Consider the following 25086-nt stretch of genomic DNA (forward strand, 5'->3'; position numbering starts at 1 on the left):
ACACAGGAGGTCGCTGAACTCAGCAAGGGATCTGTAAACAATTTGTAGCAGAATGTCACCTTTTGTGACATCCATGTCGGTTCAGTTTTTTTTTTTTGCTGCTGGAGTTTTCTGAACCCAGGTTATGTTTATGGGTGGTTCAATGTAAATAGGCTGACTTCAGTGTACATTAGACTATCTCCAATCTGCCATGTAGAGGTCTGAAACAACAGAAAAGGACACAGATCTTTATATATATATTTTTTTTTTTCTCCAACCTGGATGGGTTTGGAAGTAATTGGATATAGATATACACATGTCCGGTTACATCTGCCTTCCCATTGACTAAGCTATAGCTTCAATAAAAACTGACAGGTGGACCTCATCAGACCGCCTGTATGAAAGGGACCCAAGAAAAAAAAAAGTTTTAGATTGACATGCATTATTTTTAGCTCTTTTGGCTGTAGTTCTCCTGTGGATCATAGGAGTGAAGTTCTTTCTGAACTCCTGTGACCTGTTTTCAGCTGATGTCACTCAGCCGATCTAGGCTGGGGAAAGATCCCAACTTTAAAGTTGGGATCCACCCCAGAGTCTGGAGTAGCACCTGGTTCAGCCTCTCGACCATCTGCTGAGATCCTGAGCCATCCGCTCCCTCCCAGCGCTCCAGTGAGGGGCAGAGTAGACAGTGGTGACAGTCACCATTCTCTGCTCACAGCGTCAGTAAGAACGCAGCGATCAGTGATCATGTGATTGCTGAGTTCTCACACTTAGAGCCAGCAGGGGACATATGCAGAATTGGAGTGATGCTGCACCCACCTATGCAAAACCAAACTTATCTTTTAATTTGTGGAAAATGGGCTGAGTGTTCTTTTTTTCATATAACAATTGAGATTTGTTATAAAAATGGAAAAGAGGACACCCCCAATGAGGCTGCTGCAGCAACCCCAAACAGAACCAGGTTCTTTTTTATGACACCTGAGGAACTGCTTGATGGCCCAGTGGACATAATCCATGACAACTAGAAATTGGCTGTCATTCTGCTGCTTGTAACTTAATGAAAGCACATTTGGGGTTGGCTGAGCTGTAGTGCACATCACTGTGCTGTGCTCTTTTCAGCACCTACAAAGATAAAGGACATGCAAATTAGAATTGGCTTAGAACTTTTTTTTTTTAAATTGCACTTCCGCATATTCCAGGGTAGAATGTTTATTTCATTTCTTCCTCTGGTCAAGTAACTTCCTTTTATGAAAGAACCTTGTGACTGCCATGTGTGAACGTTAATGCTTAACCACAGAAAGTTGACCATTGTCATTAATCCTGTGTTGTGTTTGGAGAGGAGGCTGTTCGTACAAGTTGACTGTACTGGTAGTAAATGATCTGACTTGAGCATTAAAGAGAATCTGAAGGTACAGAGAGATGTCAGTATAGAAGGGGTACAAATGAGGACATCTCCTATTATGGTGCTATATTTATACAAACCTCCGTGTATGTGTTTGTAGAGTCATGACATCATTATTATGGTATTTATTAAAACCCATCCTTAAAGGTAAATGTTAAATAACCTCTGTGATAAATAACTGGTATTCAGGGATTCTATATCGTTTTTAGAACCTTCTGATGTATGAGGGACATTGTAAAAAGCACAAGGATATCCATCAATGAGGAGCATCATGACTGTATAAGGACATGAAGGCTCCAGAGGAGAGCGTTTATACCGTCTGCTGAACTTGGGATTCAGAAATCCTCATTTTCTACAGTAGTGAACACAGGATTGTTAGTGCATGTAGACATTACTATGAACATAGAAAACAAACTGGGAGAGCATTTGCAAACTGGTGGAAAAATGCCTTAGAGTTTTAAGGGTATGCTTATCACTGACCATTAGGTTCCATAGTCCGGCTATTAGTCGCTAAAACATTCTTTTTCGTTGTGAGGGGAAAAATGTGTGGTGTGGTGTGGTGTGGTGTGGTGTGGTGTGGTGTGGTGTGGTTTCTCCCCCCCCCCCCCCCCCCCCCAAGGATTTAAACATATGATTTTGTAGCCTTTAGTTACTTGCTTCTGTTTACTAGATTAAGGCCCCTTTCACACTGGCATTCCGTATGTCCGGTCCATTTTCTAATGTAAAATAGACACCCATGTATTTCTGTGGACTAGCGGATATAAACAGATGATCATCTGTTTACATCCGTTAATGTCTGCGTCCATTTAACCACTTGCGCTCCAGAGGATTTATCCCCCTTAATGACCAGGCCTCTTTTTGCTACTCGGCGCTGCACTAATTCAACTGATAATTGCGCAGTCATGCAATGCTGCACCCAAACGACATTTACATCCTTTTTTTCACACAAATAGAGCTTTCTTTCAGTGTAATTTGATCACCTGTACGCTTTTTATTTTTCACGCTATAAACAAAAAAAGGCCAAAAATTTTGAAGAAAAACTATTTTTTACTTTCAGCTATAAAAAATATATAGTAAACTCAAAGTTGGTTATAAATTTAGGTCAAAATATATTCTGCTACATGTTTTTGGTAAAAAAAAATCCCAATAAGTGTATATTGATTGCTTTGTGTGGAAGTTATAGCGTCTACAAACTATGGTATAAATAAATATAAATACTGCAATTTATGCCATTTTTCTGCTATACAGCGCTGCACTAGTTTACGGGCAATTGCGCGGTCATGCAATACGGTACATAAATGAAATTTACATCCTTTTTTTTTTCCCCACAAATTGAGCTTTCTTTTGGTGGTATTTGATCGCCTGTGCGGTTTTTATTTTTTGCGCTACAAAAAAAAAGCTGACAATTTTGAGGGAAAAAAAACAATATTTTGGACTTTTTGCTATAAAACATATCCAGTAAAAAAAAAATGCAAAAATCAAATTTAGTCATAAATTTCTGCCAAAATGCATTCTGTGACATGTCTTTGCTAAAAAAAAAAAAAATCCAATACGTGTAAATTAATTGGTTTACGTGAAAGTTACAGCGTTTACAAATGGCGGGAAAGATACTGGGATTTTTAGGTTTTTGTTTTTTTTTTATACTAATAATGGCGGCAATCAGGGACTTATGGCAGCGACCAGCGACTTATGCCGGGACTGCGGCGGACATTGACATTGGGGGGTACTGACTTGGGGTCACTGACATCCCCAAAAACACTAATACAGTGATCAGTGCAAAAAAAAAAAAAAAAAACACTGACACTGTACTAATGGCAATGGGGATGGAGCGGTTAACTTATTTTGCATGGAAGGGTTATAGGAGTGAGGGGAGTGTTCCACTTAGGGGGCGGGGGGGTGTACTGGACGGGACAAGGCTGATCGAGAAAGAGAAACTGTTCTTTCTCGATCAGCTCATCCTCGAGCTGACAGGGAAGTGACAGACAGCACAGCTACTGCAGCTGTGCTGTCTGTCACTGTTTGCTAAGGACCGGCTATGACCCGGCGACTCACATCTGCGGCGGGACAGATAGGGCAGCGGCGCGCCTCGCGCGCGCCCCCTATTTGTTTACAAAACACACGTTGTAAAACGTGGTTTTTCCTGCGTGTGCCGCCCTGCATCTACAGTGGCTGGGCGGCAAGTGCTTAATTTTTTCTTTTTTTTCTGTGAACGAAAGAAAACACTCCTTTTAAAAAAAAAAAAAAAAAAAAAAAAAAAAAAGCTAAGCAGATGATAAACGGATGAAAAACTGATGTGAACTGATCACTTTTTTTTTTTTCTTCTTGGAAAAAACGTGACTGAACTGATGAAAAAAAAACAGACCACCCATGTGAAATTGCCATACAGTATGCTGCCATTGCAGTTATTTTCTCAAAATGAAAAGCTAAGTGGCCTGTTGCACGCCTTAAGTGAACTGAACTAAAAAAAACTGAAGATGTACTATGTCATAGAGAAGATTTAGTGCTGGTTCACATATAAGCGTATTGGATGTGGTTTGAACCGCATCCAATCCGCATGACATGTAAAATAACATTGCTTGCTATAGTGCCTGGTCATATATGTTCAGTGCGGTTTTAAAAAGTCATGTCTGATTTCTGAGCTGCGCGGTCCGGTTCAGGTGCTGATTACAAGCTATTGACTTCTATGGGAATGGTTTCTAAACCGCATATTTTTTTTTGCTGAAATTCGTTCTGAGAAATAGTGTACTTCCTGGTATGTGAGGGTGTCTACAACCTTTTAGCTGTATATTTGTAGTGTAAGAATTAAGGCATGCTGCCACTGACTGCTAGTCTTAGGTGATTTGTCACTACTGTGTTGCTGAAGGCTTTGACTTGAAGTGAAAGCCTTCCTCTACCAAGATGGCTGCCTCCATAGAGACAGTGCAGGACATGGCATGGTAAGCCAGCGATGGGGGAAAGATTAGTTATAGAAGACCATGGGCAATTGTTTTGGCACAGCTTCCAGCGTTCAGTTCCACTTTAAAGAATGGCATTGTTATCATAAGAAAAACATCACATTCCCAGCACTATGACTAGACAAAAATTGAAGGTTTACAGTCACTCCAGTAAAACAAGGGATAGTGCTGGAGATGCCTGCATTTTTACCTAAATCTTTTGCATAAACAAACCAATCATATGATCACTGGATGAGAGTTAGAGAATGTTCTGTATGATAACAGCATAAGTTAACTGAATGCAACTTATTTTTTATATGTAGGAAAATTTTTTGTTTAGAAACTGTATTTTATTCTTTGATTCAACTTTTGAAATTGTAACTTGCATCTGTCAGGCTCCATGCACACTGGGCGTTTTTGAGAACGCTGGTAACGTTAGCTGTGTAAAGTCACATTAAAAACATGAGTTTTTCAGTTTTTTTGTTTTGTTTTGTTTTTTTTTGTCAAAAGTCCAAAAATGCCGGTTTGCTGTGTTTTGCTGCCTTTTTACAGCTAAAAAACTCCTCTAGAAACCTACCAGTTCTGGGTTTTTTTTTCCAGCCAATAAACGTTGATTACAGTCTATGTGTGCATGGACACATAAGATAACATGCTGGGGAGTTTACTGGCTGTAGAAAAAAAAACATCAAAAGCCAAAAACAGCAGCTGTAAAAATGTCCAGTGTACAAGAGGACTAAGTACAAAAATGCGATTATACATAGATCAATTCACAATAAAAGAAAAAAAAAAAAAGGGGTAATCTCACATATAGTGTAGGAAAATTTATAGCATAGAACAGAGTAGAGCCTATAGGGAGCTGCTCAGAGGAGGGGTCAGAGTTTTAGAAAAGCAGTGAGCCAATCATATAAGCAGGAAATTAAATTACTGGAATGTTCTGTATGCAAAACTTTTTTTTTTTTTTTTAGTCTTGGATAGAGTGGAGAGAACCCCTGTTATTCTTTTATTGGTGTCTGTCCCCCTGTAAGGGGATTTCACTCTTTGTCCTGTTTACCAGTCTCACTGAGAGTGAAATAGAAAGAGAAAATCCCAAATTTTGGGTTGTCACCAAAATAGGAATGGCGTGGAAATCTTCCATTGACTACAATTGTTCTGGTGACAACCTAGGATTTTGTCTCATTTCCAGTTTTGACTATGGAACAGGAAGTGAAAGAAAATCTCTCCAATGGGCCACAATGACAGGGGTTATAAACAAATAAGCTCAATAAGTACTCGGTGACTTCTGTATCTGAGCGCAATGTGTAGCAATTCATCCACAGCAGAAGGTCTGTTTTTTTATTCTTAGCAGCTCAGCTCACTCTGTTTCCATTCCCAGAGCACCTGCTGTGTGTTTACATTAGAGACTGCCAAGTCACTGCTGGGAGGGGGAGCAAGGTAAGCTGAGCTACAGATTTATTTATTTTTTTATTTCAGGTACTTGTATAGCGCCGTCAATTTACACAGCGCTTTACATATATATTGTACATTCACATCAGTCCCTAACCCTCAAGGGGTGTACAATCTAAGGTCCCTAACTTACATTCATACATACACAAACAAACATACTAGGAACAATTTAGACAGGAGCCAATTAACCTAGCAGCATGTCTTTGGAGTGTGGGAGGAAACCGGAGCACCCGGGGGAAACCCACGCAGGCACAGGGAGAACATGCAAACTCCAGGCAGGAGGTGCTGTGGCTGGGATTCGAACCCACGACTCTAGTACTGCCAGGCGTAAGTGCTAACCATTTAGCCACTGTGCTGCCCTGCTACAGATAAATAACTTCAAGGAAAAGTTTACTGTTTTAATTAAACCCCAAATCTTCCTATCTATCTGAAGTTAAACACCAACCAGGTGCATACTTATCTTATCTGAGGGTAGCAGATGCCTGCTCTACTTACATCCCAGGTGGCAAAATCTAGTAAGGCACTGCCTGCACGTTAATGCCCCAAAACCGTGTATAGAATGTTGCTTCAATAGTATCATTATGTCTCAATCAAGTGTATTGGATGTTGACGTGCAGGCACAAGAAGCACCCTGCTAGATTTTGCCAGCCAGGCTGCTTGAGGTGATTGTAGCCGTATTAGTGCATTTGCGACAGAAACAATTGAGTACTGTCCGTGATACTTTTTTTATTTGCACTAACATACAATTTTGAGGACAAGCTTTCAGGGTATGTCCCCTTCTTCAAGGTCTAAGCTGAAATGTGAGAGGATGATGCGGTCAGAAGGTAAGAGGTTAGGGGGCTAGGAAGGGGAGCTGGGGGGGTTGTGAGCTGTGGTTCAATAGTGCCTTGAACTACAGAGGTCATTGAGGGATTGTTCTGAAGCCTTTTTACTGCTTGTTAAGAATAATCAAATATAAAAATTTCCATTCTTGTCCTGGATCAGTGACTCTAGGAGGACGCTGGGCAGCAGGGAAAGGCACAGGCCTGAATACTAGGGTTGCCACCTCATCCCTTTAAACCCGAACACATATTAATCACACGGGTTCTGAGGTTAATTCAATGCAGATAAAGCACTAAGTCAGTTTAATTGCCACCTTAATCAGCCACGGAACCTGTGTAATTAATACGTGCCTGGTTTTAAACCGATGAGGTGGCAACCCCACTGAAGACCGGTGCTGTCTGCTGTTGAATGCTTAGAAATTTAGTGCCTGTGTTTTTGAGACAGTCACATATTAAGATATCCAGAGCCAGTCAATGGGTGACTGTAAACCCTATGCACTTCCTCAGGGGTGGCGTTAAAGCTTGGGCTTCTGATATTTTGTTTGCCTGAAAGAACAGTGGAACCAGGAATACCACATAAAGGAAAAAATTGCAGGTTAGCGCATCTGACCGGTGGTTTAGTGATGGTAGTTAATTTTTCAGTTGACTGTACAATAGCAGATCCAATCTATTCATATAAGGGACGTTTTTTTTTTTTTTTACCATAGTCAAATGATGGTCATATGTGGACCACTGCTTAAAAAAAAAAAAAATCAACCTTTTAATGGAATCCGTTGCTGCGGAAAAGCAACACCCTGAGCCCTCTCCGATACAGGGATCTGTTGAATCGGAGGGTTAGAATTTACTCAACGCTACTGATTGGCTGGTTCTAAATTTTAGTTCCCTAAGGCCTTTCAGCAGAGATCATGTAACCAACCATGATTCTCAATTGTTCCTATAAGATAATGTGTGCATTTTAACATTTTAAGCACATTTAGGGTGCATTTACTAAATCCATGAAAAAAGGTGGACCATTATTATGGTGCTTTTAATGTATGTTAAGCATGTTGTTTAACTGTAAAAGCCTTCCTTGTGTAGACCGCTAAAGACCTGAGACTGCCGCTGGGAGCTGCCATCTTAGAAGTGATGGTAGCAGACCTAGAGCTGTCACTGAGGTGACATTCTCTAATATTTACTTTACCTCCACCTACATTAAAGTTTATGTAGGGAGGGGGGAGGCGGAGGAGCTGGGGCAGCACACGGGTAATTAGGCACGCCCAAAAAAAGGCTATGGAATGCAAGGAGGGAGGATCGTCATGTTAAGGAATTGGCTAGTCAATTTTTCTAGCAAGTTCAAATGCAGGTTGCAAATGAATAAAAATAATTTTCTATGCTTTAACTTTCTCATTTTAATCGTTGTGGTATGATGTGAATGTTGATGGAATTTTGTTTGCCCTGATCTGCTGTCAGATTGGTGCATATATTTCTATAATCACTGAAACACGTGTGTAAATAAATTGTTGCTAGGAAAAACTGAATTGCAGTCACTGAAAAGTCTTTGTTACAGTAATTTTCAGCAATTTGTAGCTCATTTATGTCGCGCTTGGAGCTGGCTATAGAAACTTCAGCATCTGCTCAGTTTAATACAGCTGCTGATGAGAATGTTATGTCAGAGGTTTGGACATGCATAGTAGACAAGTAAAGGAGCAGCTATAGCAGCAGCCAGCTATTGAAAGTAGAAAAATCACTTGAGAAAATAATCCCAAGAGACTGTTATGCAACATAATTTGCTACAAAGTTGCTGCTTTGACATGATTATTTCTTTTCATTCTTTTGCAAATGGTTATTAATGGTTCGTTGTATTTTTGCACTCTTTACAGAAGAGGAAGTGATCACTAAGCAACAATGTCGTCAGACGGACTGTCGTCTAAGGCCTTAAAGGTATTTCATTTGATATCTTTGTGACAGTTCAGTTTTTCCCTATTCACAAAGTATGTACTGCACAATAAAAGTATGTTTATATATCGGTTTAAAGGGCAACTATAGCTTGGAGCTCTGCATACATGTCCTCTATATAACAAAAAAAAAAAAAAACACGAAAAACAAAACCTACAGGTAAAGTTCTTTTTGTAGAATCTGATAGGGTCGCTAGGCTTTCCCTTACTAAACACTTCCCCGATTCACAAACTTAGTAAAGATCAAATAGAGAAGAGTAAAATATGTTTCCCCCTGCTCTTCTCATAAAGGGGAAGTGGACCCAACAGGCCTTGCACTGAGATGAACCATATGTTCATTTTGTTTTGATACTGCATGTAACAAAACCTGCTTCTTAATCACTTGCCTCCCATGTAACGCATATGTGCAGTGGCTTTAACCTTCACACACTACATATGTGTCCATGGGTGGCAGAGGTTTCTGTGGTGAGAGTACTCACACTGCACTCTCCTAAAGCCCAAGCTATCATAAAGATTCCGGCCTCTAGTAATGATCAGGAGTTGAGGAGGAGGCGGCGAAACTGGTGCCTAATCATGGGACCCCTGTGAAAGGTCGGTCAGTGGTCACATGATCAGGTTGATCTTCCCTTCCCCACTGGGAAGTAAGGGGTTAAAATGCCTATGCTGACAAAGTACAATGTTGGGTTTATGCTATTACAGGGCTTCCCAAGGTGATCAATAATGACCCTGGAGGTTTGATGGGACTATCCAAAGGGTCAATAAAATAGCTAGGGGTCAAAGGGGAGACAGTAAATATATTGTGGACGTTAGGTAGATGGTCGATAAATAATGATTGGGGTCAATTGATTATTTGAGATCAGTAGTTAACAGAGAGAAAGTGTTACCCAGGTTTGGATGGTCAGTCACCAGTGAGAGCGACCTTGAGTCATCAAGGTTCAGTTTTGTGTTACTGGCCTTGTTTACCTGTGGGCTGTGCATTGTGTGTCTGCACCTTTCTCCCTCCTTGAAGAATACATGCGCACATCTACTTCCCATACTGAGTGTACTCTGTTGAAGATTCAGTTAGCACACTCTTTTCAAACTCTCCTGGAAATCCAGGGACTGCCCCCAACTTGGACAGTGTTGCAGTGCCAGTGAGTTTGCCCAGAGAGTAATGGTACTCAGTGGCACAGAGTGCTCCGCATTTACTAAAAATTCAGCAATGTAACAACCCTAATGGCAGCGTCTGATACTAATGGGAAATGCTGACTGTATTCACAAGACAATAATAATAATTATTATTATTCATAGTACTAATATATTTAAAGAAGTATTTACTAAATCCTTTTTATGTGTGGAGGTTGATAAACTTTAGGAAGGGGTCGATGAGATTTTGGGTACCCTTGCTCTAATATAACTTTTTGAAAGTGGTAAGGGGCACTGCTAATGCCCCCATTGCTTCACAATTAAACAAATGAGACTTTGTAGTTTAGTAACCTAGAACCTCCTATGATCACTGCATTCCCCCCCCCCCCCAGAACAACCTTGCTCTGTCGCTTACCAGCAGATGGTTTTACAGGTAAAACTTGAGATTGTGCCTCTGACAGTAGATGAAAGGGTGTTTGAATCATTTGGGGTGTATAGTAGTTGTGGTTGTGTTAGAGCATAGATTCCCTTTAGATTAGCTTAGCTCATTACATTGCAAACATCTCTTGAGTTATTTAGCTTCAAGTTTTCATTCTATCTTTAGACACAGTGGGATTGCTTTACTAATACTGGAGAGTGCAAAATCTGGTGCAGCTGTACATGGTAGCCAATCTGCTTCTAAATTCAGCTTGTTCAATTAACTTTGACAATAAAACCTGGAAGTTGATTGGTTTGTATGCAGAGCTGGACCAGATTTTGTACTCTGCAGTTTTAGTAAATCCTCTCCATTGTCTGGAAAGGGTGCCTTGATCACAAGGCTAAACAGAAACACAGACTAAACTTGTAAACATAATGGACAAATTATTATCCTGATGAAACTGGTATTATTGTGTCAGGTGCCAGAATTTAGTATCCTTTTGGAATTACTATGTGCTAGATTTCTTGCCTCCCAAATTCTGGGATGCAAACTATTGTGCTGAGATTACCTGATATGCCTTTGGCAGAATAGGCAATTGCTATGCAGTTATTTTAACGGTTTTATGTAATGTTTTTTGGAGTGGTGTTCCACTTTATTTAAAGAAGTTCTGCAAGACAGAGTTGAATTTGGGACATTGAGATTTCTTGTGAAGCTCTGGCTCAGCTGTAATAGCTGCTTTCTGTTATTCAGTTCCTATATTTACATAGTACCGACACATTAAGTTGTGCTTTAGAGTGCATCGAACCATTTTCATACCATAAAGGAACTACTAATATAATGTCATTACACAAAAAAAAGTGTGTTTAGGACCAGTTTGGGAGAAGACAGTTAACCTACCAGTATTTGTATGTTAGATTGTGTGAGAAGATACTCACACAAACCCCATGCAGGTAGTGCCATACATGGGACTCAGTTGCCATATTAGATGAAGTACTACCATAGATATACAGTATACTGTCCAGTTAGTGGGCTGGGTGGGAGAGGTGACTTAGAAAGCTGCATCCATTTTTTTTTTTTTCCTTTCATTTTTTTCAATTAGATTGAAAAGCATTATCATGATTTCAGGGAGAGATGTTTTGAACTGTTGCAGCTCTACTTGTATGGTAGGAGATTTTATCTGGGGCATAAAATTGAGTTCCCTAGATTTTTGCCTGAAGTTCTGTTTTAAATAGGCTTCCAGCCACAAGCTTTAGCAGCTGATCATATGCACTGTCAGCACCCTTGCTGAGGACAAAGTCTCACACACATGACATAGGAAGAAGAAGCTTGTGTTATTCGCTCATTACTCCTCACTTTTATATAGCCTCTTGATTAACTGACCATGCACCCTCTGGAGTTTTCCCTCTTTCCTGAGGAGCTGCAACCAGTGCACATAGTCTCTTTAAAAAAGACAAACCCTTTTGGTTCAACCAATAGAAAAAATAAACAGAATAAATAGAAAACCTCTATCTACAGAACCCTATACCCACGGTTGATGCAGAGGAAGGCCAAACAAAATCCTAAATAACCAATGCATTCCTTCCTGATTCCCTAACAGGAAATCCTATATGACTGGATCAGCAATCCCTGGTGCTGTTACCTAAGATTAGGAATATCTAGTTACATTCTGTGTATTCAGGAATTCATCCAGGCCTAACAAAAAAAAAGAAAAGAAATGATCTGGCCGAAACTAGTTCTTAAGGGAGCCTATTTCATGTTTTTACAGCTTGAACTGTGAAGAAACCTTTCCATATGTGGAGGTTAAAGTGTTACTAAACCCAGGATCTCTCTCTCTCTCTCTCTCTCCTAATTTACCAGTACACCCAGATCCTTCTCTGCCCTTGACTTCTCCAGTTGAACACCTCCTAGAATGTATGAGGCATACATGTTTTTAGTCCTCAAGTGCACAACTTGACATTTATCCACACTGAACCTCATTTGCCACATAGTTGCCTAATTAAATAGTGCATTAAGGTCTGCTTGAAAGTTGGAGACATCCTGTAAGGACGTTATTACATTACATACCTTGGTGTTTTCTGCAAACCATGAAGAATGGTATTTTTAATCCCAAACTCAAGGGTCCCAACACTAAACCTTAGGGTACACTACTGCTGACCTTAATTTGGCTTTGCACCAGTAGATTTTCGAAGGAACATTTGTACAAAAATTCTTTGACTGGATAAGGCCTCTTTCACACGGGGCAGACTCCTTTTGATCAGCAGGAGATATGCCCGCTGATCAGAGCAGGGCAGCAGATGACAGGTCCGTGTTGTAAATATAGGGATGCTGAGTTTCTGCAAATTGGACACGGACAAAGCCCTCTCTGCCCTATGGACAGCTAGGAATAAATGGACTACATTGTCTGTTTACACCTGACTGCTTTCCTATTCCGTAACTTTTATTTTAATTTTTTTTGCCAGACCAAATCAGACTGGAGATAGGCAGGTATAAACAGACACAAATCTGTTTACACCCACCGGTCCATAGGGGTAAATGGACTGTAATGAACATTATATTGAGACCACTAACTATTAGAAAATCGAAAGAATAAGAACATTCTTAAAACAAAAAAATTCAAACAAAATTCTAACCAGTGTTAGCCTTTGATTCATACTCTGAATGGTCTAAGTTCACCTTTACAAAAAATAAATTCACATGATTTTGCAGGTAAAAAAAAAAAAGTGTGTTTAATATATTTATTTATTTTTCCTACCCTGGAGCCTGCAAAGCATTGCACCTGTGATCAGTGGATCATGGGTGCAATGTCAGGCTTTTTCAAACTCTCTGACAGCTCTGTCCATATACTTCCATATGGGCAGACAGTTACTCAGCTGCAAGAGCGCTAATTTAGAACGAAAAGATGTTTGTGTTGGCAGACGGGACGTGTAGTCCGTTCATTCACGGATTCCTGTGAATGAATGGCGTGGCGGAGAGGAGCACGGCCTGCTGTCACAGGGAAAGGGGGGGGGGTAGGATGCTTAACATGTTGTATGTTACACTCTTACATACTTGGTAATAATGAATATAGACATACAGTTCAACCTATGTGGCTGTGTATTTGTGTGTGTTTTTAAGTCAATATCTCCTGTATCCCTATATATTGCATTCACGAAGACGCCCATCTAAGAGTTTTTTTTCTATTTAAACTATTGGTACTTCCTGTCACGATTGCGGTATCAGACCCCAGACCTTCTCACCAAACTCGTGACCAAAGGACTAGCCGATCTAAAACCGCGATGTCACGTGCGTAACAATGCCACACCCAGCTGCACCCTGCACAACGATTTTCCAGCGAATTGGACCACCATCGATGTACCGGCAGCCTGAGCGATTGTTACTGGGTCAGGTTAATTACGCAATTAACCCTTCACACTGCCACCACCTCCTTTTTGTACAGAGAGAGGAAACTCTGCGATTATCAACTAAAACACTATAATGGTTGAGATAATCGTCTGCATAATACGGTCACCACAGGCCGATTATGCAGAGGGTTAAACACACACAGTAGCGTTCTCTTTAGAGGCAGGAATTCGTAAATTGCAATAAAGCGCTATAGAAACAGTTCAACACTTTCAGAAGGAAAGATTTATTACTAAAAGGTCAAACGGGTGCAATAAAAAAATTTACAAAAAAGATGTAAGAGATATATATATATATATATATATATATATATATATATATAACAGAGACCGTCTTCAACTTATACTCTTAGACAGCCTATTTTGTAGTTCCCCAGCAGGGGGTGTCTCTGACGTCAAGGACCAATACCCCGTGTAGGGAGTGTAGGTCTGGGTGTCGACCTAAACTAGAGCCAAAATCTCGTGTAGTTCATATTTGGGCTCATAACTTTTCCTATGCACAAGTGACATTCCACCCGCAGGTAGATTATTATGCAGACACGTCTAAGGAGTGATTAGAGTTGAAATATGTAATTCTATACTGAACAGTTCACAAGATCTATTTTTCTGCTTTCCTATGTATTTGAGACAAGGCGAGTGATCTATCAAACTGTTTACCTTCTCGTGGCCAATCTGACGATATGCCCGGTTTTTATGTAAGTCTCTCATATTCCAAGATAAGAGACATAGGGGAAAAGTGGATTTTAACAAAGGTTATCTGATTCTGTTACCTACGCTGAGTTAGGTTATTAGCTCTTTCAACTCCTGGGAAAGCTTGCCTTATCTCTTCCAAGGTGTTACAATTTGCAGGTTTTTTGGACAGGGAGGCCCCAGCTCCCTTGGGGGGCTTTGTAGCTCCTATGACCCTTCTGTGACACACATACACACTGGCCAAATGTCGCTGGGACTCTCAGAAAGGGAGGGGGGAAGAATGAGGGAGAAATATATTTGTCAGGATGGTTAATCCCTTTGCCAAGATGGAGGTTGAAGCCAAAATTGTTGAACCGCATCCATCTCTGGGTATACGCTGTTACACTTCCTGCAACCTCCACTGCTTGTGGAAGGGAGTTCCAAATCCTTACCACTCTAACAGTAAAAAAAAAAAAGAAAACCATGCACAGTTTAAGGTTAAACCGCTTCTCCTCCAATTTCATGGAGTAGCCACATGTCTTCTTAAAGTGTTAAACCCACAACAATAAAATCACAACAATCAAAGTCTGTATATGCAGTAAAGCATGTTTGTTATATTCACTTTTGAAACCTAAGGGGTTAATCCTCTGCATTATGTAAAGGATATTTGATCCTGTCTTCTCTGATACTCTCCTACTACTGTCCCCAAACCATCTGCTGATAGTACGGAGCCTTGGGGGCAAGCTGCATGCTCGGTTTGTGTATTGCTAGAGTTTTTGTTTTTTTTGGGGAGAGTGTATGTGATCAGCACAGGGCCAATCAGTACTGTCCAGACAGATGGTCAGGGTTCCTGCAGCCTCATAGGACACTTACCACTCCAGACCACTTTGAACACCCTAAACACGGGTGTAACGTGTTCAGAAAGTGAACTTATCCTTTTATCACGACTTGCTGAATATGGTATTTTAGCCAGTTTCTACCAACTTGCAAACTGTATTTTTTGCCTATAGACTTTAAAAAGCATGTAAATCTAACATTTCATATTTCCGGAACGTGCCTGTTGTACCATGTGCTTGTATGAAAACGTATCCTGTTCCTGCCCGTCCCTCTTCTTTCCTGTTAAAAAAAAAACTGACCACATTACGCAGGAGAGCAAAGCATGGTGTGCTCTACTCTAATAATCCGATTTATGCTTACAAACCACCCCCCATAGCCATTTGCTGGAAAGTTCAATGTGCTGCTGTTTCTCCTCCTCCAGCTGTCTGTTCTCAGCTGCATAAGAAGCTTAAAGTGTATGTGATCATACAGAAGACATCAGATTTGTTTGGCAACTCCTGTCCTATGAAACCATTCTATTGCCTAAAATATTGTTTTCCACCAAAACTTCTTCTATGCGGTCTTTTATCAAATTCTCAAGTGTCTTCCTGACTATGGAGGTTAAACTGTAGTCTGTAGTTTTTTTTTTATATAGGGACCACAACAGTCTTGTGGCACCAATACATTTAAGTGGTCTCTAAAAATTAGTAACACTCAACTCTTCGAGGACCCATGAGTGCAAGCAATCTAATCCAGGCGCTTTATCCACCATTAAATAGCTAACTCTTGCTAAGCAGTTACAGCAATAGTATTTTTTTCCGTTTGGGATAAAGGTTTTACATAACTAAAAGCAGACCATTGTAAGACCCCAGTCTTAAGTGGTTTGTCTCAACTCTGTAACTGCTTTTTGGTGGACAGCTTGGTCTGTTAAAGGAAGCTGAGTAATTACAGATTTATTGGTCGAATTACCAGGTCATAAATTATGTTAGAGGAACTCAGAAAAACAAAGGCTGCTGTGTTGATACTACTGACAGACAGCATCATATATGATATTTTTTACTTTGGTTATAGTGTCACTTTCAGGTAACTGCTTCCTATTATCACTCATATTTGCAAGACACACAGTTCTATCAGTTGCTTCTTGCTGTCACTTACAGTGACCAGGCTGCCAGTGTACTTCTATGCCTTCTCTTCAAGAATGTGTGTCAGATGTGCCTGCCACTGTGGTAGTCTCCAAGCCTTATGATATTGAGGCGCTGTCCATCTTTATTGATGAATGTGTTCCTGAGGAGTCACAACCAGCTGCTATAGCTCCCAAGCTTAACTACCATTTTGGTTCTTTTTAATACAGTGGGTGTATGCCACCTTAATATTTGAATAACCTGTAGCTGCTACCAGTGCAGTTACTAGTCTGAGATTCATGAAAGCCCCAAAACTATCAAAAATTCTGGTAAACTCCTTACTTGAACTGGTTCGGTATGGTAACTGGAAAACTCCTAAGCTGTTGTAAACTATTCGCTCCTCCTAATCACTTTACAGACCAATACATGCTCAAAGAGGCATTTACCAGGCAGGTGTGGGGGCCATTCAATGTTATCTATTCCTTCATCCTCCAGGAACTGCCTGCATACTCTTGCCACATGAGGCCGGGCATTGTCATCGACCCAGGACCCACTGCACCACTATAAGGTCTGGCAATGGGTCCAAGGATTTCATCCCAATACCTAATGGCAGTCAGGGTGCCATTGTCTATCCTGTAGAGGTCTATGCGTCCTTCCATGGATATGCCTCCCTAGACCATCACTGACTCACTACCAAAACAGTCATGCTGAACTATGTTATAGGCATACCTAACGTTCTCCATGACTTCTCCAGGCCCTTTCATGTCTGTTATGTGCTCAGGGTGAACCTGCTCTCATCTGTGAAAAGCACAGGGCACCAGTGGCAGACTAGCCAATTCTGGTGTTCAATGACAAATGCCAATCAAGCTCTATGGTGCCAGGCAGTGAGCACATGGCCCACTAGAGGACGTTGGGCCCTCAGGCCACCCTCATGAAGTCTGTTTCTGATTGTTTGGTCAGAGACATCCACACCAGTGACCTGCTGGAGGTCATTTTGTAGGGCTTTGGCAGTGCTCATTCTCTTCCTCCTTGCACAAAGGAGCAGCTACCAGTCCTGTTGATGGGTTAAGGGCCTTCCATGGCCCTGTACATACAAAGTAACTGCTGGTCTCCTGGAATCTCCTCCATGCTCATGAGACTGTGTGCTGGAAGACACAGCAAACCTTCTGGCAATGGCACATATTGATGTGCCATCATGGAGAAGTTGGACTGCCTATGCAACCTCTGTAGGGTCCAGGTGTCACCTCATGCTACCAGTAGTGACACTGACCCTAGCCAAATGCAAAACTAGTGAAAAACAGTCAGAAAAGATGACTATGGGAAAAAAAGTCAGTGGCCTCCACCTGTAAAACCGCTCTGGTTTTGGTGGTAGTCTCATTGCTGCTCATCTAGTGCACCTGTTGTTAATCAGTTGCAGTAGCTTTGGTGTTAATGAAATTAACAACCCCCTCTGCTACTTAGCTGACCAGATCAATATCCCAGGAGTTTCGTTGACTTGATGCTATACTTGATGCTTTCCTACAGACTAAATACTGATTTTGGGTTATTTTTACCAAAGAAATGTAACCAAATACATCTTGGTCTAAATTTATGAACAATTATTTGTAAAATTTTATAACAAAAACAAAAATTCTCAAATTTTCTTTTTTTTTAAGCAAAAAAGAAAAAACTCTGTTGTGATTAAATACCACCAAAAGAAAGCTCTAGTTGTCTGAACAAAATTATAAAAAGTTAATTTGGGTATAGCGTTACATGCCCACGCAATTGTCATTGAAAGCTGAAAATTCCTGGGCAGGAAGTGGGTAGAAGTGCCCGGTATTGAAGTGGTTAAAGTGTGCTTCCTCCCTCAGAGGCCAAGAAGGGTTTAATTTGTTACTCTCAGACTTTATCCTCCAAAACCAGACCCAATCTATCCAGTTCCATCACAAAATCTCCCAAATGTTCAAAGTGAAGGGAGGTCTGTTGGCTGTTGCCTTTCCCCCACATCTGTGTTCCTGTACAGACTAGTAGACCTCTTGCAGAGTGTTTGTCAGTGATACAATGGACTGAAGTCCAGTAATGATGTAACATGCAGAGAGAAGCATAGTTATAGCAAGGGTTACATACAGTGCATGCAGACTTTGTTTTGGTACAAAGCAGTACACAGCTACCCTTTTTTCTTTTTTTTTTTAAATCGGTTAAATAGTTCAAGGTTTAAAGAAAAAAAAAAAAAACACAAGTTCGGCCTATAAAGTTTTTAAGTGTTGTGTTAATTAAGTATTGTATTTAATTCAGTGCTGCTTCTATGTATGACTTTTTCCATTGACAAACTCTGATCCTTATTTTGTAGGTGAAAAGAGAGACTGGGGAGAACACTCCAATGCTCTCAGATGATGAATTAATGTCAATGTCTGTGCGGGAGCTTAACCACCACTTGCGTGGCTTATCAAAGGAAGAAGTGGTACGGCTCAAACAGAGGAGAAGGACCCTAAAGAACAGGGGCTACGCCGCCAGTTGCCGTGTGAAGCGTGTTTCCCAAAAGGAGGAACTAGAGAAGCAGAAGAATGACCTCCAGCAGGAAGTGGAGAAGCTGGCACAGGAGAATTCTACTATAAAGCTGGAGCTGGATGCCCTAAGGGCCAAGTATGAGGCTCTGCAGAACTTTGCACACTCAGTGTCCCTAGGGCCCATCACTCCAGCAAAAGTTGCTGCCACCAGCGTGATCACCATTGTGAAATCCTCTGGGAACTCTTACTCTTAACAAATGCAAAACGTCTTTCCTTGTGCATCCAGTCCCATCTCACACCACCAACAGCTATCAGCCACACTTCAGACTGCAGCCTTTAAAAGATGTGGCTAGCAACCAGTATAAGACTTCCATAATTGGTCCTCCAGAGGGTTGTGTTTTATTTGTTTTTTTCTCTTTTTCCCCCACCAGGCTTGCCGTACGTGAATTATGTTAAAAAATGCAGTAATTTACAGGGTGCATCCACGTTTCAGTTTTGGGTGAAATCCAATGGTTTGAATTGCCCCCACCAACTTCCTGTATTGCTAGGAAAGCTCTTGTAGTAAGATCTCTTCACCGTGGCAGTAGTTGTGTCCTCCTGATGCAGTCATTGAGAGGAGCCCTCACTCTTCCTGGTGGAATCTGTTATCATGACCTGCTGGAGAACACGACAAGAGGAGACATTGCAGTGCCTGACATGGGGAAACAGAGTCCAGAGCTTTGGGGGGGCAAATCTCGTAAAGGGATACAATAAGCCATTTGCGAATTCAAAACACCTGTGCCAATCCAAAACTGCAAATCAGTTTTAGGTAGGCTTAGCTTCATATTTAAACTACAGAATTCCATTCACAGCACATTGTGGCTGTGGAACTCAGAACTAGTATGCTTCTATATGCTGGGTAGTGCTTTATTTAGGAAAAGCATTGGATTTTCTTAAAGTAAACCTGTCACAAAATATTATAGTCCTTATATCAAAGATATTTATGCTGTTTTTGGCACTTATGCCATCACACAATGTACCCTTCCTACGTTATATTTGTACTAGAAGTAAAAAAAATAGCCTTCACTCATATTGTTTGGGGAAAAATCAAAATGCAGAGATTGAAATCCATATGGATATCTATTTTGTTATTTCACATTTTATTATTTTAATATATTTTATTTATTTTAACAATATTTATTGTGATATGTAGGATGGGCAGAGAGTTGCATACTTGGCAGGTTCACTTTAAAAAAAAAAGTGTTTGCATGTTATTTTCTAATGTAGATGAATTTTCTACCATATGCTAGAGATGACCTATACCACGCGATGCTGTGACAGTCCATATATATATGCACTCTCATGGGGGTTGGTTTCATTTTGTCTGGTTCATAGGATTTTGGTCTAGAAAAATGTACGCAGTGTGGGGGACAAGTAATAGCCCAGAGTTATGAAAGCAATATGTCATGTGAAGATGGGGAATAAGAAGTTGACAATTAAGGTGGCAAACAGGAGGTTGGTAGTGAAGTAGAGCATTAAGAAAGAGTAAGTGATTTAGAAGATTAGAGGAGTACACAGCTACCACATTAGATCTTTTGGCAGTTTGAAAAGAAAATCCTGGTTGCAGATCAATAAGAAAACCAAAAAATCATGTAATTTTAAAAACAGCCGGGGTAATACCTTTTTAGTCAAAATACAGCTCCATGTGGAGTGTCAGCTTCACGACTGTCCTGGGATTAGATTTGAGGGTGCTGGCTAAAGCTAGAATGTGCTTCAGATAGAGAAGCCTTCCTCTAAGGGCTCAGCTGTACTTGAGTTTTATTGTATGTTTTTAACTTATTTGTTGCCAGTTGCTCTTTGAAATTAATATATTGCACTGGTCAAGAATGGGTTAAATGTCCTGGTCACAAGCAAATTTTAAATCTCACACAAAGCTTCCTCCTTAGCTTTATGTGCTGCTCAGTCATAAGAGCCATTGATCTGATGCATTCATATATACTGCTGTAGCAGTCATATTGCCAATGTGAAATGAGCATACTGAAGCTAGCCATATATGTGGGATCCTACTGTGTAGCGGAAGTACAGGATGATGGAACAAACATCCGTTACTGAAAATTATAAAGGTGAATTATCTAAGCAGTTATATTCTAATAGTGTTTTCCAGTATTCCCTGTAAATTATTATTTTTTTTTTTGCTTGGTTAGTGTGCCAGTAATACAAAAGGAAACAAGCCAAAGGAGACTTCACAATGACCGGCTGCAGTGGTTTTGGTGCGGTTTAGCTGCACTTTGCCATATTCTTATTACATTGTCTAGTTTTGGTTTTTTTTCTGAAAGCGCACCAAAAGTCCTGCATGAATGCAGGACTTTTGGTGCACTTTCAGAAAATGCACTAAAACCATGGGACATAATGGAAGTCTATGGCAAAGTGAAGCTAGCCTGCACCAAAACCATGAGAACACTGCTTCGGCACCAAAATTGTGGAACATAATAGAAGCCTATGGCAAAGCGCAGCTCACCCACATCAATACCGCGGGTATACTACGCTGTAGCCAAAGCGCAGTGGCTCAGTGTGAAGCTGCCCATAGTCATACAAAACTGCCATCAGTAGTGGTGGTAGATAACTGGATGATAACATTGAGCATGTGGTATACACAAACTGGCAAGGGAACGTTTTGTGAAATGTGTAATGTTATCTGGCCAATAATTTTAACACCAGGTTTAACCACCTTTCAGAAAAAAATTAATTTGTGTTTATATGAAGTGACCAGACAAAGAAGCATAAGATCCATTCTGAAATCTATAATGCCTCTCACTATAGCAAGTCCATACGCCTCTTCCATTCTCTACTGAACAGGGTAAGGCTTTTGAAGACCCTAACTAATCCTGAATTGGGTCATATGATGGAGAAAGGTTGGAAGTAACTGTTGTAATCAGGAAATCTGTAGATCTACAGTACATCTGCCACATATCTATATAATATATTTATAGTGCTATGTTGCAAGTTGTTGAATAGTGCAAGGATGAAAATAAATCAATAGATGGAAAATCCACGGGAAAGTGTATGCATATTAATATTATGCAGATTTTAGGAAAGACTAGCATGTATAAAGGGATAGAAGGTAGACCTTAAATCCTGGACTCAAGGAATTTGATACCAACCTTCATGAGGAGCCCCAGATTGATACTATTAACAAGTGCTTGGGTAGGGGTAGCTGCCAGTGTCCTGGCACAGGAAGTCATTATTGTACACTGATACTGGTGCGCGGTACTTTTAATGTGTCCTTGAGACATCACTATATAATATTACTGTATCTTTAAAGCTGAAGTGGCCAGTGTGGGCATATGACAAGTACCCCACTCCCTTGTATACCATTACTTATGGCGAGCTGGGTCCGCTCCTTCCCTGTGGAGACACTCTAAAATAACTTTATTAGCTGCTTTAGGAAGAATCAATTTGACAAGCCATGGGACAGAGAATTCTCACTGCTGTGGGGTGTGATGTCACTGACCTCAATATTCCAGGCCATTTCTCTCTGATTATCCCTGTTGCCATTATGTGCTTTCTTATTTATGTTTGAGACGTTTATTTTTCTGTATATTTATATATTTTTATTTTAAAAATAATAGGGTTAAGGGTGGGAAAGTCTTATTTTAATTATGTCTTTTAGAATTTTTTTTTTTTTTTTTTTTATAATGGTTATTGACAAAAAAGCATTATTACTTGAGATTAGAGTTAGCTGCATTCAGGAATTCTAATTACAGATGAAAATTTTGAAACAACAAAAATATATAATGATGACTCTTATTTATATATATATATATATATATATTATATTATTTGGTTTCTATACCTGTTAATTGGATTGGGCAACTGGTTATGTTGGGATTATGCTATAGATCAGCAACAGCAAGAAAGCCTAAGGTTGCCCCAGCATGTTGCATATTTTTTCCTTAATTTAAAGGGGGTTTCCACCTTCAGAAATGTTTTATTTAGAGGCAGTGTCAGCATTTACTAAGTAAAATAATGCTGTGAGCTCTTTCTGTATTTCCCATATATCATAACTTATGGCTGCTTGACAGAGTTGCTTACTCATTGCCTTTTGATCTACCACAGCTTAGCTTGGCCTTGTGCCTGTGTATACAGCATTATACACATATATAGACCACAGCTGCCTTATTACAGAGCAACAGGTATAGACAACTTACCAAAACAGATTAAATAAAATCTTGGTGGGGTTGGGAAGACTCAGACCAGTGTGCTATGCTAAAGTAGATGGTATTCATGTACAATCTAAATGTGGTTCACACTGGTGCAATTTCAGATGCAACTTGGGTCGCACAGAATCGCATGACAATGGAAATCAGATTGCTTTCAAAAGGTGTCTGTTCACATCAATGCAGCACAGCTGCGATGCAACTTTGGGGAAGGGTCCTGTGTTACTTTTGTGCAATGCAGTGCCTTTTTATGCCCCATAGACATCAATGTAAATGCATCTACAAGCTTTTTTATGCAATTCTAGTGCATTTTTTTCCCCCCAACAATTCTCCTCCATAAATCGCAGTATGAAAATCACGTCAGACACACCAAGTCATACTGCAATTGCAGTATATAATTGCATTGGAAATCGGATGAAAGCACTGCTGCACTAGTGTGAACCAGGCCTTAAAGCTGAGCTTCACCCAAAAGGGGAAGTTCTGCTTTAAAGCTTCATCCCCGGCTCCCCATTAAAGGAATGGCACCTTTGGGGAGCTGGTACCTGAATTTGACAGGTACCCGCTCCCACTTCTGCTGCAATTGCCAAGGCGATCGGAAGCAGAAGTTGTCCTCCCCCTCGTCTTCTAGGACACTTGACAGGTCTCAAAAGACTATGGGACCATTCACGCAGCACTACTCGCGCATGCGCAGTGGGCACCCGGCTGTGAAGTCGCAAGCTGTCACAGAGCCGAGGTGCCCACACAGAAGATGCCAGCTCGTGGGGACACAGAACAGCCAGTGTGAACACACTGCTGAATCGAGGGACAAGTAAGAGTCTGTTTATTTTTTTTAAAAGTCAGCAGCTACAGTTTTTGTAGCTGCTGACTTTTTTATTTTGAGTGGAGCTCCGCTATAAGGTAAACTCTAGAAGTATTTTTATTACAACCTGTACATAAAATGTGTATTACTGTTGTTTTTGCAATACCAACTCAAAACGCTTTCACGCTGATATTTATATGAAAAAAGCATTCAATAGTATCTGTCTTAAATGAAGTATTAAAGATAGACATACTACTCTGGCTCCTTCAAACCTCTTTCAGAATGAAAGCTGACACTTTGGCTTAGACAAAGCTTTTCTTTGCAGTTTTGCTTTAGCTTGCTATCTGCTGGAAGTGGAAACTCCCTAAAGAGGAATTACTTGTTTAATTTGTAGAGTTTCAAAGTATGATCCTGCTGCTTTAAGTCTGCTAATTGGAAAGATCCATTTCTGATTTGAACATATGTTTAGGTGTCAGATTTACCCTATATATTTTTAGACCAATTCACCTGTAGAATTCTTCCAAAGTACCTGATTAGATGAAAGGATATAGAGGTCCATAGCAGTCATCTGCATGTACAGATGCCCAATTCTGTAATATCTTTTTGCTGTGGTCTACCTTCCCAGTATTTGCACTTATATGGCTGTTTATAAATGGATCATTATATACAAGCCACTATAGTAAGACTGGCATACATGCTATTCGGCATCTTCAGAACATGACAAACCATTTTATAATCCTGCTTCATGAAAAACCTTTTTGATTCCTTTTATTTTGAGGCCAAAGTATTTATAAGTCTAGGAACAGACCGCTTATTCAGATGGAAGGTGTGGATCTTCTTGTCCTTCTATCTAAGTCCAATGGGTATTAACTTCCCAATGCTGAAGCTTGGGAATACAATGAGGGCTTTTTTGACTTGACACAACCTACTCTGTGACACATTACAATTCATTTTGTAAACAATGCTTTCATACTGTGGCTTCCACTAGTGGTGATTTCATTGACAGGAGGAAGGTTCCATTTTATTAATTATCTTTATTTATTCCCTTTACCTTCTTTCTGGCAGTGAACCATCACCCTCTCTGCTGCAGTGCAGACTATGGCTTGTAATGCCAGCTGGGGTGTGAGTCCTATTTCAGGTGTAGTATCTGTGTGTTCATCAGACACAAGTGCACAGTACTTATTCTGCATTAAAATCTCATGTATTGAACATTTTCATCTAATATATATGTGTGTAAATAAATATAGTGAATGGTATTTATTTTTCTGAACATTTTAAAGTCCTTTCTAAGTGTATTTTATATTGTTTGAATAAAAGCATTTTCATGTAAAATGTTGTGTTGGCCTCCTAACTAAAAACGCGTTAACGTATGTCCAGCAAAAGCTTTTGTTTTCAGTTTGGGATACAGCGGGGAAGGATTAGAACCCAGAAAGGATTTTTATTGCAATTTTGGCGTCTCTGCAGTGGCAACAGTTTAGTCACACAGGAAGTGAGGAAATTCTATGGGGCATAGACTGCAATAAAATGCTGATGGGGGTTCTAGCTTATA

At 40.2% G+C, this 25086-nt stretch overlaps 1 protein-coding gene across 1 annotated transcript in view; it reads left to right on the top strand.

Moving 5' to 3' along the window:
- The window catches only part of MAFF (MAF bZIP transcription factor F), a 34659-nt gene extending 9790 nt beyond the window's left edge, over positions 1-24869 (top strand). The window contains exons 2-3 of the mRNA XM_089674260.1: positions 8435-8495; positions 18386-24869. Coding sequence (XP_089530386.1) covers positions 8460-8495; positions 18386-18796 — 447 coding nt within the window. The 5' untranslated portion in view covers positions 8435-8459 and the 3' untranslated portion in view covers positions 18797-24869. The remainder of the gene's footprint in view (positions 1-8434; positions 8496-18385) is intronic.
- The last annotated feature ends 217 nt before the right edge of the window (positions 24870-25086 follow it).

The sequence above is a fragment of the Staurois parvus genome, unplaced genomic scaffold (assembly GCF_062004578.1).
Source record: "Staurois parvus isolate SC_StPar_1 unplaced genomic scaffold, SC_StPar_1.0 ptg000149l, whole genome shotgun sequence".
Taxonomy (NCBI): domain Eukaryota; kingdom Metazoa; phylum Chordata; class Amphibia; order Anura; family Ranidae; genus Staurois; species Staurois parvus.